Here is an 18,472-nt window from a genome sequence, read left to right as displayed (position 1 = left end):
ACATTTCAACAGCAAAAGATAGCATAATACAAAGAATGACTGAAAAAATCAGTGGGGACAAAGTTTTCCCAGGACCTGTCACATTACTGGCCTGCGACATGCCTTTGGTGTCTACACATCGTCACCCCTCTGGCTCCTGTTTGCTTAGGGCCCAGTCAACACCACACAGCACACTCCAACCTCTCCAAGGGAGCACATGCTGGCAGAAGAAGCAATTAACACTGATATCTCTTCAAGCTGGAAATTCTCATAATGAAAATTTTCTTTGCAAGATTTCAGGAGTCTAAATAGCCCTAAGGGAAGAGGGGCACTAGCGTCTTATCAGGAAATGTGATCACTAGAAATAGATAAGCTCAGTAATACAGGCCTAAAATTTTACTCTAGGGCCCAATTATCAGATATAAATATTTCTGCTGGTGAAAACAACATGGTAAGCTTGCTAGATCCATTAAGAGCTCCTAGCACATTCTGGAAGTCTCAAAAAGCAGGCCACACTCAGCCATGTAACCAAAAGTTAGCTCTAACATCATCAGTCTCCTAAGATTAGCAAAGTATTGACACAGACAGTAGCCATCCATTAAAGGAAGAAACAATTATTTTGATAATACGGAAGTCAGCACAAGAGCGGAACACTAAATTAAAGTCAACTAAAGAACATTAATTGATGGACAGTAGTCACCATGGTGATATTTACTAATATTAACTCTCAGAAGACCAGCCAAGTTTGCAACATAATTATCCTAACAACAGGTTTAGAGATGACACCTTTCTAAACTCAGACAATGAGTCTATTGTCAAATCCAACACTCCCCAGATCTTTGTCTGAAAAACCACAAAGAACTTCTGTTAGGTAGCATTTAGTCTGACATAACAATATATTCAACTTCACTCATCTGGAAAAAGGACAGACACGATTTAGAAATGTGACAGGCCCACTCATTCTGAAAAACACCAGCTGACAGATTATCCACAAGACAGAAAAGATGTTACCCTATGCCACCAAAGATGGCTCAGATCTGTAGCTTTTTGCAGCTTCTGAAGGAGACTTGCCACCATGAAAGAAGGTTTTTATTTAAAAAAACAAAAAAGTAGGCTTTCTTGCTTGGTGCTTTGTGACCACCTAGAGGGGTGGGATAGGGAGGGTGGGAGGGAGACGCAAGAGGGAGGGGATATGGGGATATATGTATACATATAGCTGATTCACTTTGTTATAAAGCAGAAACTAACACAACATTGTAAAGCAATTAAATGCCAATAAAGATGTAAAAAAAAGGATACAATAAAAAAGTGGGCTTTCTTTAAAATCAGAAAAAAAGGGTCGAAATATCAATTACAATTAACACCAATAAACAACTCATGTATTAGACTGAAAAATTATAGCTCCTCTGCAGTTTTTGCTCTCTCTCAGGACACACACACACACACACACACACACACACACACACACACTTCACTGCCTTTAAGGGCACTAAAACACATATGAACTGACATTTAAATCCATGAAGGTGTTGCCAAATGACTTCTCAGAGGCAGCTAGCTTGTCCACACTAAATGTATTCCTTGCAATTTTTTATTTCCTGAAGCAAATCTCTATATGCCACCTGCAAGTGCTGACTTTCTCCATTTTAAAAACTGCTGACAAGTCAATCCCTTAACACAAGTGACAGTCTCTATTGCCCAAGAGATGGGCCAGCTCGACAGATTGGTTCCAGGACCTTGTGGAGAAAATGCAAGCTCAGATGACTATCCCCAAAAGAAAACGATCCTATAGGGTAAAGGATCTCACTCCACATCCTCGAGAACATGTATCACTGTTCTGATGCTTTATTAAGCACAGACCCAAAATGTTCTGTTCATGGGACCCACCCAGGCCTCTAGTCAGAATTCCTCCTGCTTATGCAATTTGGTGAAAACATCAGAGGATCTGTAAAGAACACTGCTCTGTCATGATTCCAAAGTGCCATTGTAAACAGGGTCCGGCACATCACACATGGGAAAAACTTGGGCTCAGACCCAAAAAACAGAAACAAAAAGCAAGTGAAAAAAGGATGAGAACACTTAGCTCATGCAAAAATGGAATTCTTGGGCTTCCCTGGTGGCACAGTGGCTAAGAATCTGCCTGCCAACGTAGGGGATAGGGGTTCGAGCCCTGGTCCGAGAAGATCCCACATGCCGCAGAGCAACTAAGCCCGTGCTCCACAACTACCGAGCCTGCACTCTAGAGCCCGTGAGCTACAACCACTGGGCCCGAGTGCCACAACTACTGAAGCCTGAGTGCCTAGAGCCCGTGCTCCACAGCAAGAGATGCCACCACAACGAGAAGCCTGTGCACCGCAGTGAAGAGTAGCCCCCGCTTGCCGCAACTAGAGAAAAGCCTGCGTGCAGCAACGAAGACCCAACACAGCCAAAAATAAAATAAATTAATTTAAAAAATTTGTTTTAAAATATGATTTAAAAATGGAATTCTTAGGGAATTCCCTGGTGGTCCAGTGCTTAGGACTCGGCACTTTCACGGCCATGGGCCTGGGTTCAATCCCTGGTTGGGGAACTAAGATCCTGCAAGCTGTGCAGTGTGCCCAAAAAACCCAAAAAACAAAAATGAAATTCTTCAAAGGGAGATTTATTCCCTGGTAATTCAGACCATTCAGGCAACCAGTCAATGATCTGCAATTCTATGAATCTGGACCAAAACAAGGCTGCTTGATTTAGGGGTCAATGTAGACCTCACTTCACCAGATAATTAGCTCGACTCACTCAGAAATCATTCTGCTTGTGGGAGCAGCTTACAGGCAGATGAATGTACTGGGATGATGTTTCCAGGCTGGCTCTACAGCCATGAAATTAAAGGAAACAGGTGAACTCCTTTCCCCTCCACTGCACCCCCCCACCGCCCACCGCTCAAAAAAAAAAAAAAAAAAACTGGCTCACGAAGATCACTGCCTCCATTTACTATGGCTTCATGTGCAGCAATCTGGCTTTGGATTCTTCTTCATGATGCCCACCTTAATATCAGACTCATTCCTAACACAGTAATAATGAGAGTAGCTGCCACTGATGGAATGCTTGCCATTTGCCAGGCAGCATGCTGGGGTCTGTATTCATTCTTTCATCCAACTGATATTTATTGAATCTCCACTATGTGACAGAACTGATGTCGTTTTCAAGGTACAGTCTGAATAAAACAATGTTCCTGGGGTCACAGAACTTTCCAGGAGGAGGAAAAAGAAAATAGAAGAATAAATATGGAACATATCAGGTGGTGATTGGGGCTACAAAGAAGAAAGTGGGACAAAGGGGCCAGCGAGGGAACACGTGAAGTGCACTGTCCTAACGAAGCCCACCAGGAACACACTTGAAATTCAGGAACACACTGGGTTGACTGACTCATTGCAACAAGGGAGATCCCCAACACCTTGGGGATCCAGGCATCTAAGTGAGAGGGTGTTCAATGAACTCGTAAGAGGTGGATTGTGTTAGGTGACTTGGGAGAGGGTTCATGGAAGCAGGATTTTGCTCTGAACTGGATACTGTCAGGAAGTGAGGGTAATTCTATGATTGGGCATCTTGGTAATTCTTATCTAGGAGGTGGGAGGAAGGTGGGGCAGTGAATCATAGTCACCCAAAAGGGAAAATGTAGCCCCATTTGTGGTCTGGACAATCTTGTTCTTATCTGGATTTGGACATGATGATGAAGAGGTCTTGCTTTTGTCTGGATCCATCATGGTCCTAGAGTGTCCTTATTTGATGTTGGTGCTTTGGGAGATTGTTTACATCCAAAAACAGAACAGCTGAGCTGTGTGTGCCAGGCCAGCTCCCGTGCTTAATCCTCCCTGAACCTTCTAAGACAGGTACTATTACTATTTCTCTTTTATAAGTGAGGAAACAACGGCCCAGAGAGATGAAAGGATTGATGCTAGAGGCTTTCGGGATCTTAGTTCCCTGGCCAGGGATCAAACCCAGGCCCCCTGCAGTGGAAGCTTGCAGTCCTAACCACTGGACCAACTGGGAATTCCCAGTACTGAGCCATTTGAATTCCTGCGGCAAGACCTCTTCTGCAGAAGGGCCAGGGAGACTTTTGGTGGGAGGGTGGGCTCAAAGCCTGCAGGGGGAGCTGCTACCAGCAGACACCCCTAGCACCTAGGCCAGAGGATGTGCAAATACCCAAGAAATGAAGTCCACCTGATCACTGTCAAGGTGAAAATATTTTTCTCCCAGGCATGAGGAAACAGTTTCCATTTTGTTTAAACTGGAAGACTTCTTTCTCAATAATTTAATCAAAACCCATTTATCTCTGCAATTTATGAACTACAACCAAAGTTTTAAATACTGAAACGAGTATGTTAAAAAAAAAAAAAAAGACCATAAAGGTAATGCTCTAGCGCACAAGGGTACCAGAGCAGGAGCCCGTTCGGACTTCCGGTATCCCATGTTTTATAACCTCCCTCTTCCACCGCAGCCAGGGCGGGGCTTACCAGCAGGTTTTCCGGCTTGAGGTCCCGGTGGACGATGCTCTTGTCGTGCATGTGCACAAGCGCCTTGCACAAGTCCATGAGCATAAGGGCAGCGTCGCGCTCTGGGAACTTCACACTTTCTATAATGGCATCGAAAAGGTCCCCTCCCTGCACGTACTCCATGATCAGGTAGATCTCCGCGTTCGTTTCATACACTTGATGCAGTTTCACGATGTTGGGGTGAGAGAGGCTCTGGATGATCAGGATCTCGCTGTCGACCATGTCCTCCTTCCCCTTGAGCTTGGACTTGTCTATGATCTTCATGGCGTAGGCCTGCTGGGTGCCGCGGTGCCTGCACTCCTTCACCACCGCGAAGTTCCCGTCCCCGATCACGCGGCCTGGCTCGTACTGCTTGCGCACATCGGCCGCCAGGATGCCCGCGGGCCGCCGCCTCCTGCCGCCCGGCCGCTCCGCCTTGCTTTCCTCCGGCCTCGTCTTGGGCTCCTTTTCTACCCTGGCCGGCGGCTTATCTCGGGAAACCATCCTCCTCCCTCCGGACGCACCCGGCTTTTTCTCCTTTTCTGCCTCCTGCGCATCCCCTCTGGTCCTGGGGAGCTTCTCTGTGTCGAGGTCGGAAGGATGCTCCCTCCGGAGCCAGCCTCCCTGCTTGCTCCTGCCTACGGTCCTGCTGTCTTTCTCCTCTCTTATGGGCTGGGCTTCCCCGACAACGTCCCTCTTGGCCTTGGCTGCTGCTGGGCCATGACCTTCCTGGCCTCCTGGGTCTCCGTCCTCTTTCTTGTCAGTGCTTTTGCTGGGTCTCCTCGGCTCCTGAGGTGGGTGCCCGGGACTGCTCCGGGTGCCCTCCTTCCAACCTTCCTCCTCACCCTGGGGCTTCTCCTCAGGGGACCTCCTGCAGCTCCTGGCCCTCACCAGCCTCTCTACGTCATAGCTGGGGCACCTGCCCAGGTCCAGCTCGCTGGTGCCCAGAGAGAGCCGCTCCCTCTGCAGGCTCTGCTGGAGCTCTCTTTCCCGCTTACACTTCTCACACCTAATTATTTCCCCCGATGTCTTTTCAATCTCCACCCCCAGGTGATTCTCTCCGCTAGCATGCCTCTCCAGGGTGGCATCCCTGGGCACCTTGCTGCTGGGTTCAGGCTCCCACTTCCCCCTCACCCTGTCCTCCACGGGGGTCCTCCCCTGATGTCTGATGGCAGCCTGGGACCTGGCAGCCTCACTGCAGCTCTTGGTGGTCTCGGTCTCCCCACAGTGGTGACCCCCTTTCAGAGCCTTATTATAAAGCCTGCTTCTCAGCCTTGGAGAGGGGACCCGGCTGTGCTGGGTCAAGGTCAGAGCCCGGGCTTTGCTGGGGTACAGTTCCTCTATAGCCACCTGGATGTTCTTCAGCGTCAGTGGCTCTTTGCCCACGGCTATGAAAGCATCCCCTTCCCTGAAGAAATCGGACACACTCCTGATTTCCCTGCCCTTGAGGTTGAACAGCTTCCTCACGCGGTCACTCTTCCATCTGGGAAAGCCCAGGGCCTCTGAGACGTCGGCCAAGAGCTGCTCGAAGGTCTGCACCGACCGTCTGTTGAGGAGCAGCGTGATCTTGCGGAGGGGTTGCCCACCCAGCTTGACCACGGTCACGACCCTGGGCTTCAGCAGGCTGCTGTCAGCGTGGACAGGGTGAAGGCTACCCTGGGGGCTGAACATGGGCACCAAGGAGCCTCGAGGCCCCAGGAATGGTTTCTCCAGGCTCCCTCGGCCAGCAGGCAGCCACGTGCCCTGCAGCTTCCGCTCCGTGATTTTCGAGCTTAAACATTTTAGAGAATGTTCACAGAGACCTCGATATCCTGCAGGGGAAAAAGGACAAAACAGTATTAGTCCAAGGGGTTCAAACAGCCTTCTGGGGTCTTCCCTGGTGGCGCAGTGGTTGCAAGTCTGCCTGCCGATGCAGGGGACACGGGTTCGTGCCCCGGTCCGGGAAGATCCCACATGCCGCGGAGTGGCTGGGCCCGTGAGCCATGGCCGCTGAGCCTGCGTGTCCGGAGCCTGTGCTCCGCAACGGGAGAGGCCACAGCAGTGAGAGGGCCGCGTACCGCAAAAAAAAAAAAAAAAAAAAAAAAAAAGCCTCTGACCTTCACCAAACCTTTACTAAAGAAGACTGATGCTGTTACAAGTTATAAGTGTGCTCGTTGAGGATCTGCTTGAAACAGTGGAGCCTTTACCGGTTAGGCCAAGAGAGACCAGGAGTGCAGAATGGAGTTGGCACTGGGCCTGAGGTGCCTCCTCAGGCCTTACGGGGAGCAGGGCGGACCACGCCTTGGGGTCCCCTTCCAGGCAAGGCCTAACCCTGGATGCAACTCCCGCTACCCTAAAGTAAGCTGAGCTTCAAGAATCTACAGCTGAGATAAAAGGTCCAACGTTTGCTGCCCAGGAAATACCAACAAGAGGTCAGAACTTTCTGGAACTTTAAAAAACCCAAATCTTTTTTTTTTCCTTGCTAAGTCAATACGGCTTTATTTTTATCTTTTCCATTTTTTAAAAATTAAAGTATAGTTAATCCACAATGTTGTGTTAGTTTCAGGTACACAGTAAAGTGACCCAGGCACACACACATATACGTATCTATTCCCTTCCAGATTTCCCCTCACCACTAAAGAATCCAAATCTTACCCACTTCTTTGCCAAGAACAGTTTTCTCAGCTTGACTTTCAACCCACTCAGGGTGAGGCAAGATGTGAAGAGGTTATGATCGCAGAATTTGAGACATATCTGGATTTGAATCCTGGCATGGCCACTGATTCTTTGCATGAACTTGGACAAATTACCCACGTTCTGTTTTTTTTTTTCCATCTATGAAGTGAGAATGATAACAACTTCCTCCCAGGATTTTTGTGAAGAGTAAATGAGAAAATGATTACGATTCACTTGAAGGAGTGCTTGACACACAGAAAGGGCACAGTGATAGCCAGTTGTTAATATTGTCCTTATGATTTTTTTAAATATAGATTTTATTCCTACAGTTCAAATTTATTTCCCTTTTTTTTTTGCAATTACTTTATGTCAAATTTTTTGCCACACGGCATATCGGATCCTAGTTCCTCAACCAGGGATCAAACCCGCGCCCCCTACATTGAAAGCATGGGGTCTTAACCACTGGATCACCAGGGAAGTCCCCTGTCCTTATGATCTTAATATCTCTTTTGTATGATCATTTCATTTTGGTAGCAAAGGAACTCATGGGCCAACATGACAAGGTGGTCTTCTCCAAATGGTTTTTCCTTTTGGTATTAAAAAAAGGAAAGAAAGAAACCAAGGTCATATTAATATTAATATTATATTAATAATGAGAATGTGCTCATTCTCATGGTGTTTCCTGATAAACTGAATAAATGAATAAAACAAGACTCTGTATTTCCTGGTCAAATGTACCCAGCCTTACCTCATTTTATTGTGTTTCACCTTATTATGCTTTGAAGATATTGCATTTTTTATCACCTGAAGGTTTGTGGCAACCCTGGGTCAAGCAAGTCTATCGGCTATTTTTCCAAATAGCATTTGCTCCCTTCGTGTCTCTATGTCACATTTTGGTAACTCTCACAATATTTCAAATTTGGTCATTATTGTTATATTTGTGATGGTGATCTGTGATCAGGGATCTTAGATGTTACTCCTATGACTCACTGAAGGCTCAGATGATGGTTAGCATTTTTTACCAACAAGGTATTTTTATATTAATGTATGTACATTGTCTTTTTTCCCAATTTATACTTTCTTTTTTTAAATTAATTTTTGTTGGAGTATAGTTGCTTTACAATGTTGTGTTAATTTCTACTGTACAGCAAAATGAATCAGCTATACTTATACATATATCCCCACTTTTCTGGATTTCCTTCCCATTTAGATCACCACGGTGCATTAAGTAGAGTTCCCTATTTTATACATAGTATCAATAGTGTATAGGTGTCAATCCCAATCTCCCAATTCCTCCCACCCCATCCCCTTTCCCCCTTGGTATCCATACATTTGTTCTCTACGCCTGTGTCTCTATTTCTGCTTTGCAAATGAGATCATCTATACCATTTTTCTAGATTCCACATATATGTGTTAATATATGGTACTTGTTTTTCTCTTTCTGACTTACTTAGCTCTGTACGACACTCTCTAGGTCCATCTGTACATTGTTTTTTAAGACATAATGCTATTGCACACTTAATAGACTATGGTAGAGTGTAAACAAAACTTTAATATGCACTGCAAAATCAAAAAATTTGTGTAACTTCCTTTATTGGGATATTCGCTTTATTGCAGTGCTCAGGAACCAAACCCGCGACAGCTCCAAGGTGTGACTGTACTTGAGACAAAAGTGGTTCAATCTCCTTTTCTTGTCCAGGTCAGGAAAGGAAACAGGAAAATGACAGAATGTGGGATTCAGTTAAACCATGAGAGTGGTTAATTATTAAAGTTGCCCCACAGGATCCGTATGTCATATCCTACGTGCAGCAATCTGCCATTTATGCTTCCTTTAAAAAGAAGATAAAAATGATAATTTTTTTGACATCTTTATTGGAGTATAACTGCTTTACAATGGTGTGTTAGTTTCTGCTTTATAACAAAGTGAATCAGCTATACATATACATATATCCCCATATGTCCTCCCTCTTGCGTCTCCCTCCCACCCTCCCTATCCCACCCCTCTAGGTGGTCACAAAGCACCGAGCTGATCTCCTTGTGCTATGCGGCTGCTTCCTACTAGCTATCTATTTTACATTTGATAGTGTCTATATGTCCATGCCACTCTCTCACTTCGTCCCAGCTTACTCTTCCCCCTCCATGTTTCCTCAAGTCCATTCTCTACGTTTGCATCTTTATCCCTGTCCTGCCCCTAGGTTCTTCAGAACCAATTTTTTTTTTTAGATGCCATATATATGTGTTACCATATGGTATTTGTTTTTCTCTTTCTGACTTACTTCACTCTGTATGACAGACTCTAGGTCCATCCACCTCATTACAAATAACTCAATTTCATTTCTTTTTATGGCTGAGTAGTATTCCATTGTATATATGTGCCACATCTTCTTTAACCATTCATCTGTCGATGGACATTTAGGTTGCTTCCATGTCCTGGCTATTGTAAATAGAGCTGCAATGAACATTGTGGTACATGATTCTTTTTGAATTATGGTTTTTTCAGGGTATATGCCCAGTAGTGGGATTGCTGGATCATATGGTAATTCTATTTTTAGTTTTTTAAGGAAACTCCATACTGTTCTCCATAGTGGTTGTATCAATTTACGTGCCCAAGAACAGTGCAAGAGGGTTCCCTTTTCTCCACACTCTCTCCAGCATTTATTGCTTGTAGATTTTTTGATGATGGCCATTCTGACTGGTGTGAGGTGATACCTCATTGTAGTTTTGATTTGCATTTCTCTAATGATTAGTGATGTTGAGCATCCTTTCATGTGTTTGTTGGCAATCTGTATATCTTCTTTGGAGAAATGTCTATTTAGGTCTTCTGCCCATTTTTGGATTGGTTTGTTTGTTTTTTTTAAATTGAGCTGCATGAGCTACTTGTAAATTTTGGAGATCAATCCTTTGTCAGTTGCTTCATTTGCAAATATTTTCTCCCATTCTGAGGGTTGTCTTTTCATCTTGTTAATGGTCTCCTTTGCTGTGCAAAAGCTTTTTAGTTTCATTAGGTCCCATTTGTTTATTTTTATTTCCATTTCTCTAGGAGGTGGGTCAAAAAGGATCTTGCTGTGATTTATGTCATAGAGTGTTCTGCCTATGTTTTCCTCTGAGAGTTTTATAGCTTCTGGCCTTACATTTAGGTCTTTAATCCATTTTGAGTTTATTTTTCTGTATGGTGTTAGGGAGTGTTCTAATTTCATTCTTTTACATGTAGCTGTCCAGTTTACCCAGCACAACTTATTAAAGAGGCTGCCTTTTCTCCATTGTATATTCTTGCCTCCTTATCAAAAATAAGGTGACCTTATGTGTGTGGGTTTACCTCTGGGCTTTCTATCCTGTTCCATTGATGTATATCTCTGTTTTTGTGCCAGTACCATACTGTCTTGATTAATGTAGCTTTGTAGTATAGTCTGAATTCCGGGAGCCTGATTCCTCCAGCCCCATTTTTCTCTCAAGATTGCTTTGGCTATTCAGGGTCTTTTGTGTTTCCAAACAAATTGTGCAATTTTTTGTTCTACTTCTGTAAAAAATGCCATTGGTAGTTTGACAGGGATTGCATTGAATCTGTAGATTGCTTTGGGTAGTATAGTCATTTTCACAATGTTGATTCTTCCAACCCAAGAACATGGCATATCTCTCCATCTGTTTGTATCATCTTTAATTTCTTTCATCAGTGTCTTATAGTTTTCTGCATACAGGTCTTTTGTCTCCTTACGTAGGTTTATTCCTAGGTATTTTATTCTTTTTGTTGCAATGGTAAATGGGAGTGTTTCCTTAATTTCTCTTTCATATTTTTCATCATTAGTGTATAGGAATGCAAGAGATTTCTGTGCATTAATTTTGTATCCTGCTACTTTACCAAATTCATTGATTAGCTCTAGCAGTTTTCTGGTAGCATCTTTAGGATTCTCTGTGTAGAGTATCATGTTATCTGCAAACAGTGACAGCTTTACTTCTTCTTTTCTGATTTGGATTCCTTTTATTTCTTTCTCTTCTCTGATTGCTGTGGCTAAACCTTCCAAAACTATGTTGAATAACAGTGGCGAGAGTGGACAACCTTGTTTTGTTCCTGATGTTAGAGGAAATGGTTTCAGTTTTTCACCATTGAGAATGATGTTGGCTGTGGGTTTGTCATATATGGCCTTTATTATGTTGAGGTAAGTTCCCTTTATGCCTACTTTCTGGAGAGTTTTTATCATAAATGGGTGTTGAATTTTGTTGAAAGCTTTTTCTGTATCTATTGTGATGATCATATGGTTTTTCTCCTTCAATTTGTTAATATGGTGTATCATGTTGATTGATTTGTGTATATTGAAGCATCTTTGCATTCCTGGGATAAACCCCACTTGATCATGGTGTATGATCCTTTTACTGTGCTGTTGGATTCTGTTTGCTAGTATTTTGTTGAGAATTTTTGCAACTATGTTCATCAGTGATATTGGCCTGTTGTTTTCTTTCTTCGTGACATCTTTGTGTGGTTTTGGTATCAGGGTGATGGTGGCCTCGTAGAATGAGTTTGGGAGTGTTCCTCCCTCTGCTATATTTTGGAAGAGTTTGAGAAGGCTAGGTGTTAACTCTTCTCTAAATGTTTGATAGAATTCGCCTGTGAAACCATCTGGTCCTGGGCTTTTGTTTGCTGGAAGATTTTTAATCACAGTCTCAATTTCAGTGCTTGTGATTGGTCTGTTTATATTTTCTATTTCTTCCTGGTTCAGTCTCGGAAAGTTGTGCTTTTCTAAGAATTTGTCCATTTCTTCCAGGTTGTCCATTTTATGGGCATAGAGTTGCTTGTAGTAGTCTCTCATGATCCTTTGTATTTCTGCAGTGTCAGTTGTTACTTCTTCATTTCTAATTCTATTGATGTGAGTGTTCTCCCTTTTTTTCCTAATGAGTCTGGCTAATGGTTTATCAATATTGTTTATCTTCTCAAAGAACCAGCTTTTAGTTTTATTGATCTTTGCTATTGCTCTGTTCATTTCTTTTTCATTTATTTCTGAACTGATCTTTATGATTTCTTTCCTTCTGCTAACTTTGGGGGTTTTTTGTTCTTCTTTCTCTAATTTTTTCAGGTGTAAGGTTAGGTCATTTATTTGAGATGTTTCTTGTTTCTTGGGGTAGGATTGTATTGCTATAAACTTCCCTCTTAGAACTGCTTTTGTTGCATCCCATAGGTTTTGGGTCATCGTGTTTTCACTGTCATTTGTTTCTAGGTATTTTTTGATTTCCTCTTTGATTTCTTCAGTGATCTCTTGGTTATTTAGTAGTGTATTGTTTAGCCTCCATGTGTTCATATTTTTTTCCTGTAATTGATATCTAGTCTCATAGCGTTGTGGTCAGAAAAGATACTTGATAAAATTTCAATTTTCTTAAATTTACCAAGACTTGATTTGTGACCCAAGATATGATCTATCCAGAGAATGTTCCATGAGCACTTGAAAGTGTATTCTCTTGGTTTTGAATGGAATGTCCTATAAATATCAATTAAGTCTATCTTGTTTAATGTATCATTTAAAGCTTGTGTTTCCTTATTTATTTTCATTTTGGATGATCTTTAGCACCCCACTAAAGTCCCCTACTACGAATGTGTTACTGTCAATCTCCCCTTTTATGGCTGTTAGTATTTGCCTTATGTATTGAGGTGCTCCTATGTTGGGTGCATAAATATTTACAATTGTTATATCTTCTTCTTGGATCGATCCCTTGATCATTATGTAGTGTCCTCTTTGTCTCTTGTAATAATCTTTATTTTAAAGTCTATTTTGTCTGATATGAGAATTGCTAGTCCAGCTTTCTTTTGATTTCCATTTGCATGGAGTATCTTTTTCCATCCCCTCACTTTCAGTCTGTATGTGTCCCTAGGTCTGAAGTGGGTCTCTTGTAGACAGCATATATACAGGTCTTGTTTTTATATCCATTCAGCCAGTCTATGTCTTTTGGTTGGAGCATTTAATCCATTTACATTTAAGGTAGTTATCGATATGTATGTTCCTATTACCATTTTCTTAATCGTTTTGGGTTTGTTATGGTAAGTCTTTTCCTTCTCTTGCGTTTCCTGCCTAGAGAAATTCCTTTAGCAATTGTTGTAAAGCTGGTTTGGTGATGCTGAATTCTCTTAGCTTTTGCTTGTCTGTAAAGGTTTTAATTTCTCCATCGAATCTGAATGAGATCCTTCCTGGGTAGAGTAATCTTGGCTGTAGGTTTTTCCCTTTCATCACTTTAAATATGTCCTGCCACACCCTTCTGGCTTGCAGTGTTTCTGCTGAAAGATCAGCTGTTAACCTTATGGGGATTCCCTTGTATGTTATTTGTTGTTTTTCCCTTGCTGCTTTTAATATTTTTTCTTTGTATTTAATTTTTGACAGTTTGATTAATATGTGTCTTGGCATATTTCTCCTTGGATTTATCCTGTATGGGACTCCCTGCACTTCTTGGACTTGATTGACTATTTCCTTTGCCATATTAGGGAAGTTTTCAATTATAATCTCTTCAAATATTTTCTCAGTCCCTTTCTTTTTCTCCTCTTCTTCTGGGACCCCTATAATTCTTATGTTGGTGTGTTTAATGTTGTCCCAGAGGTCTCTGAGACTGTCCTCAATTCTTCTCATTCTTTTTTTCTTTATTCTGCTCTGGTAGTTATTTCCACTGTTTTATCTTCCAGATCACTTATGCATTCTTCTGCCTCAGTTATTTTGCTATTGATTCCTTCTAGAGAATTTTTAATTTCATTTATTGTGTTGTTCATCATTGTTTGTTTGCTGTTTAGTTCTTCTAGGTCCTTGTTAAACATTTCTTGTATTTTCTCCATTCTATTTCTGAGATTTTGGATCATCTTTACTATCATTACTCTGAATTCTTTTTCAGGTAGACTGCCTATTTCCTCTTCGTTTCTTTGGTCTGGTGGGTTTTTACCTTGCTCCTTCATCTGCTGTGTGTTTCTCTGTCTTCTCATTTTGCTTAACTTACTGTGTTTGGGGTCTCCTTTTTGCAGGCTGCAGGTTCATAGTTCCCATTGTTTTTGGTGTCTGCCCCCAGTGTGTAAGGTTGGTTCAGTGGCTTGTGTAGGCCTCCTGGTGGAGGGGACTGGTGCCTCCACCAGTGTTCTGGTGGATGAGGCTGGATCTTGTCTTTCTGGTGGGCAGGACAGTGTCTGGTGGTGTGTTTTGGGGTGCCTCTGACATTATTATGATTTTAGGAAGCCTCTGTGCTAATGGGTGGGGTTGTGTTGCTGTCTTGCTAGTTGTTTGGCATAGGGTGTCTAGCATTGTAGCTTGCTGGTCATTGAGTGGAACTGGGTCTTAGTGTTGAGATGGAGATCTCTGGGAGAGCTTCTGCCGTTTGATATTACGTGGTCTCTGGTGGACCAATGTCCTGAACTCGGCTCTCCCACCTCAGAGGCACAGACCTGACATCCTGCTGGAGCACCAAGACCCTGTCAGCCACATGGCTCAGAAGAAAAAGGAGCAGAAAAAGAAAGAAAAAATAAAATAAAATAAAGTTATTAAAATAAAAAATAATTTAAAATTATTAAAAATAAAAAAATTAATTAAAAATAGAAAAATAAAGAAAGAGAGCAACCAAACCAAAAAATAAATCCACCAATGATAACCAGCACTAAAAACTATACTAAAAAACAAAAACAAAAAACGGACAGACAGACCCTAGAACAATAACTCTAAATACTAAACTAAGATAAACATAAAACCAAAAACAAATTAGATGCAGAAAGCAAACCCCAAGTCTACAGTTGCTCCCAAAGTCCACTGCCTCAATTTTGGGATGATTTGTTGTCTATTCAGGTGTTCCACTGATGCAGGGTACATCAAGTTGATTGTGGAGATTTAATCCTTTGCTCCTGAGGCTGCTGGGAGAGATTTCCCTTTCTCTTCTTTGTTTGCACAGCTCCTGGGGTTCAGCTTTGGATTTGGCCCCGCCTCTGCGCCTCTGCGTGTTGGTCGCCTGAGGGCGTCTGTTCTTCGCTCAGACAGGACGGGGTTAAAGCAGCAGCTGATTCGGGGGCTCTGGCTCACTCAGGCCGGGGGGAGGGAGGAGTGCTGAATGCGGGGCGAGCCTGCGGCGGCAGAAGCCGGCATGACATTGCAACAGCCTGAGGTGCGCCATGTTTTCTCTCCAGGAAGTTGTCCCTGGATCACAGGACCCTGGCAGTGGCGGGCTGCACAGGCTCCCGGGAGGGGAGGTGTGGATGGTGACCTGTGCTCGCACACAGGCTTCTTGGTGGCTGCAGCAGCAGCCTTAGTGTTTCATGCCCCGTCTCTGGGGTCCACGCTGTTAGCTGCGGCTGGCGCCCATCTCTGGAGCTCCTTTAAGCGGCACTCTGAATCCCCTCTCCTCCCGCACCAGGAAACAAAGCGGCAAGAAAAAGTCTCTTGCCTCTTCGGCAGTTCCAGACTTTTTCCCGGACTCCCTCCTGGCTGGCTGTGGCGCACTAGCCCCCTTCATCCTGTGTTCACGCAGCCAACCCCAGTCCTCTCCCTGCGATCTGACCTCTGAGGCTCAAGCCTCAGCTCCCAGCCCCCAGCCCCCAGCCCCCACCCGTCCCGGTGGGTGAGCAGACAAGCCTCTCAGGCTGGTGAGTGCTGGTCGGCACCGATCCTCTGTGCGGGAATCTCTCCACTTTGCCCTCTGCATCCCTGTTGCTGCGCTCTCCTCCGTGGCTCCGAAGCTTCCCCCTGGCAACCCACCGCCTCCGCCAGTGAAGGGGCTTCCTAGTGTGGAAACTTTTCCTCTTTCACAGCTCCCTCCCTGAGATGCAGGTCCCGTCCGCATTCTTTTGTCTCTGTTTTTTCTTTTGCCCTACCCAGGTATGTGGGGAGTTTCTTGCCTTTTGGGAAGTCTGAGGTCTTCTGCCAGCATTCAGTAGGTGTTCTGTAGGAGTTGTTCCACATGTAGATGTATTTCTGATGTATTTGTGGGGAGGAAGATGATCTCCACGTCTTACTCCTCCACCATCTTGAAGGTCTCCCCCAAAATGATAATTTTTAAGTGCATTTGAATTGTAGCAGAAAGTCCAGTTGTACCAGCATGGGCAATTTGGCCCAGCATATTGACACAGAATTTTTTTTGGTTTTTAATTATAACACACAATCTGTTCTGAGATGATTTCCATCTAGACACAGGTGTCCGATTAGATGACAAGTGGTGGCCGGTACTGATCTTCCCACATGCTGAGGATTTATGAGCTTACCAGTCCTGTTTACAGCTAAACTATTTATTTATGTACATCTGTTGTTCCTTTCTTCTCATAGACTCTCTGATCTGCCTCCATTTTTGGCTGAGAGGGTTGATGCTGAGAGAGGAGAAGAGAGGTCTCCAGCAGTCACACTAGTTCATGTTTCCTCAGGAAACAGGAAGGATGCCAAGGAAGGTAACCTTCAGATGCATGTGTGCAAAGGGACTAAGTCTTCTCATTTGTTTTCCTTAGGATGCTTCTCACAGAGTGGGACCCGCAATACGTATTTGTCAGGCTAAGGAAAGGGAAAAGAATTCTCTATTCCAGGGAAGGTTCAGGGGAGAACCAGGAGGACAAAGGAACAAGGGATGCAGGAGAGTTTATGGAAGGGGGCTCAGGAGGGGCCCAAAGGAGGTCCAAGATGGGATGTCAGGAGACACACACCAGTACTCTTGGAACAGGACAGACACTGTGGGTCACATGTTGAGTGGTGACTTAGGACAAAAGAGGCAAGTCGTGATGAGACCTCAGGGTCCCAAATAGTGAAACTGTGCAGTTTGAGTGTAGTGACAGATGACTAGGCCCTGTGGTACCCAGAGTCTGAGGGCAGTGGTGGGGGGGAGGGATGGGCACGCTCTGGGATGCTTGTGCCCAGCCAGTTTCTGCAGACCCTAGCTCAGAAGCTGTCCTCATTCCCGGTGGTTAGGAGAGCACTCTGGGCACACTCCATCCCTGAATCCAGGAGAAGCTCCACAGGAGTGGTCCCATCTCAGGGTGCGGACACGAAGGATGTAAAGACAGCGCAGCTCAGCCTCTATCACCACCGTCACGCATGCGCAGCCCACTGCCCAGGCGTTCTCAAACTCACTTAAAGCCTCTGTAATCTGGGGCCAGAGTGAGAACTCGGTCCCTCTCCTTCCCAACATAATTAGGAGCTATAGGAATGGCACTTCTGGTTCTGTCTGCATTGTGCTACTGGGGAGTCCTGGGAAAACACAACCTCAAGATGCAATTATTATTATTATTATTATTTTGGCCGCGCTGCGGGGCCTGCGGGATCTTCGTTCTGCGACCAGGGATCCAACCACACATCCTGCAGTGGAAGTGCAAAGTCTTAATCCCTGGACCACGAGGGAAGTCCCAAGATGCAATTATTTTTATCCCCTCTTCCACAAGCCCTCCTTCCTCCTTTAAAGTTCTTGCTCCAGAGCAAATTTTTCTCCTTTAGAAAAAAAATCAGGAGATTCTGACTGCCTGGTCCATAGGCAAATATTAGGGAGAGGAAGAGCCTGGCACGTCCCTGGGGCCCTGGGCTCAGTCTCCAGGAACAGTCCCATCTCCCAAGGAAAACAGCACCCTCAAGGCCTCTGGGGCTGGCTGTAAGCAGCGCTATCCCAGGACCTACCCAGATAACCTGACTGTGTCCACTCGTCTCCAACAACAACTTACAAAATCAATTAAGTGGAACCATATGAAATTACCAGTAGTTCTACCAATTACCCCCAAATGGAAATTTCATATGGCTCAACCTAACATGATCTAGGATAATAACTCCTCCTGTGTCCCTACACCAACAATAAATAGTTAATTGAGGTATAGATAGTAAAAATTAAACATCCTAATCCCCACTCCTCAGCCACTAGCCAGCAGCTTCCAGGAAAGGGTACAGAAAAAGGTGCTCTTGTAGCATCATTTTTTGGTTAATTTCGTACAGCAACATAAATTGACTCAACTTGACAATACTGCTGCTTTTGCCTCAAACGCCCCCAATACAAATGTCTACAGGGTTTTTCCCCAGCACCCATCAAGCCCGTGCATGCAGCAGAACTTTCATGAAGCCACTCCTCTGCTCAAGAGCCTATGGTGACTCCTTACTAGCAGCTTTGAGGGCCAAACCCTTGACATGGAAGGCGCTCCCTCATCCAGCGGCCCCTCACCCATCCCAACCCGACTCCACCGTCACTCTCCCACCCATCCAAGCCTCACCATCATGTAAGACCTGAGACCCGTATCCACCACCAAACCCTCCCTGACTTCACAAGTTCACAGTCAGAGCTCCCTCGTCTGACTCTCTGTTCATTCAAGGAACATTTCATTTGAATGCTTGAGACCCTTCCTTTTGCACACCTCAGCTCACTGTTAC

The 18,472-nt window shown here is 44.3% G+C and overlaps 1 protein-coding gene across 1 annotated transcript in view; it reads right to left on the bottom strand.

Annotated features, from left to right (window-relative positions):
• The window catches only part of DCLK3 (doublecortin like kinase 3), a 31,493-nt gene that overhangs the window by 10,136 nt on the left and 2,885 nt on the right, over positions 1 to 18,472 (bottom strand). The window contains exon 2 of the mRNA XM_029243299.1: positions 4,473 to 6,301. Within this exon, the coding sequence (XP_029099132.1) occupies positions 4,473 to 6,301 (1,829 nt within the window). The remainder of the gene's footprint in view (positions 1 to 4,472; positions 6,302 to 18,472) is intronic.

Source organism: Monodon monoceros, unplaced genomic scaffold, assembly GCF_005190385.1.
Source record: "Monodon monoceros isolate NGI ecotype Baffin Bay Population unplaced genomic scaffold, NGI_Narwhal_1 Super_Scaffold_3, whole genome shotgun sequence".
Classification (NCBI taxonomy): domain Eukaryota; kingdom Metazoa; phylum Chordata; class Mammalia; order Artiodactyla; family Monodontidae; genus Monodon; species Monodon monoceros.
This window is presented reverse-complemented; position numbering and strand designations above follow the sequence as displayed.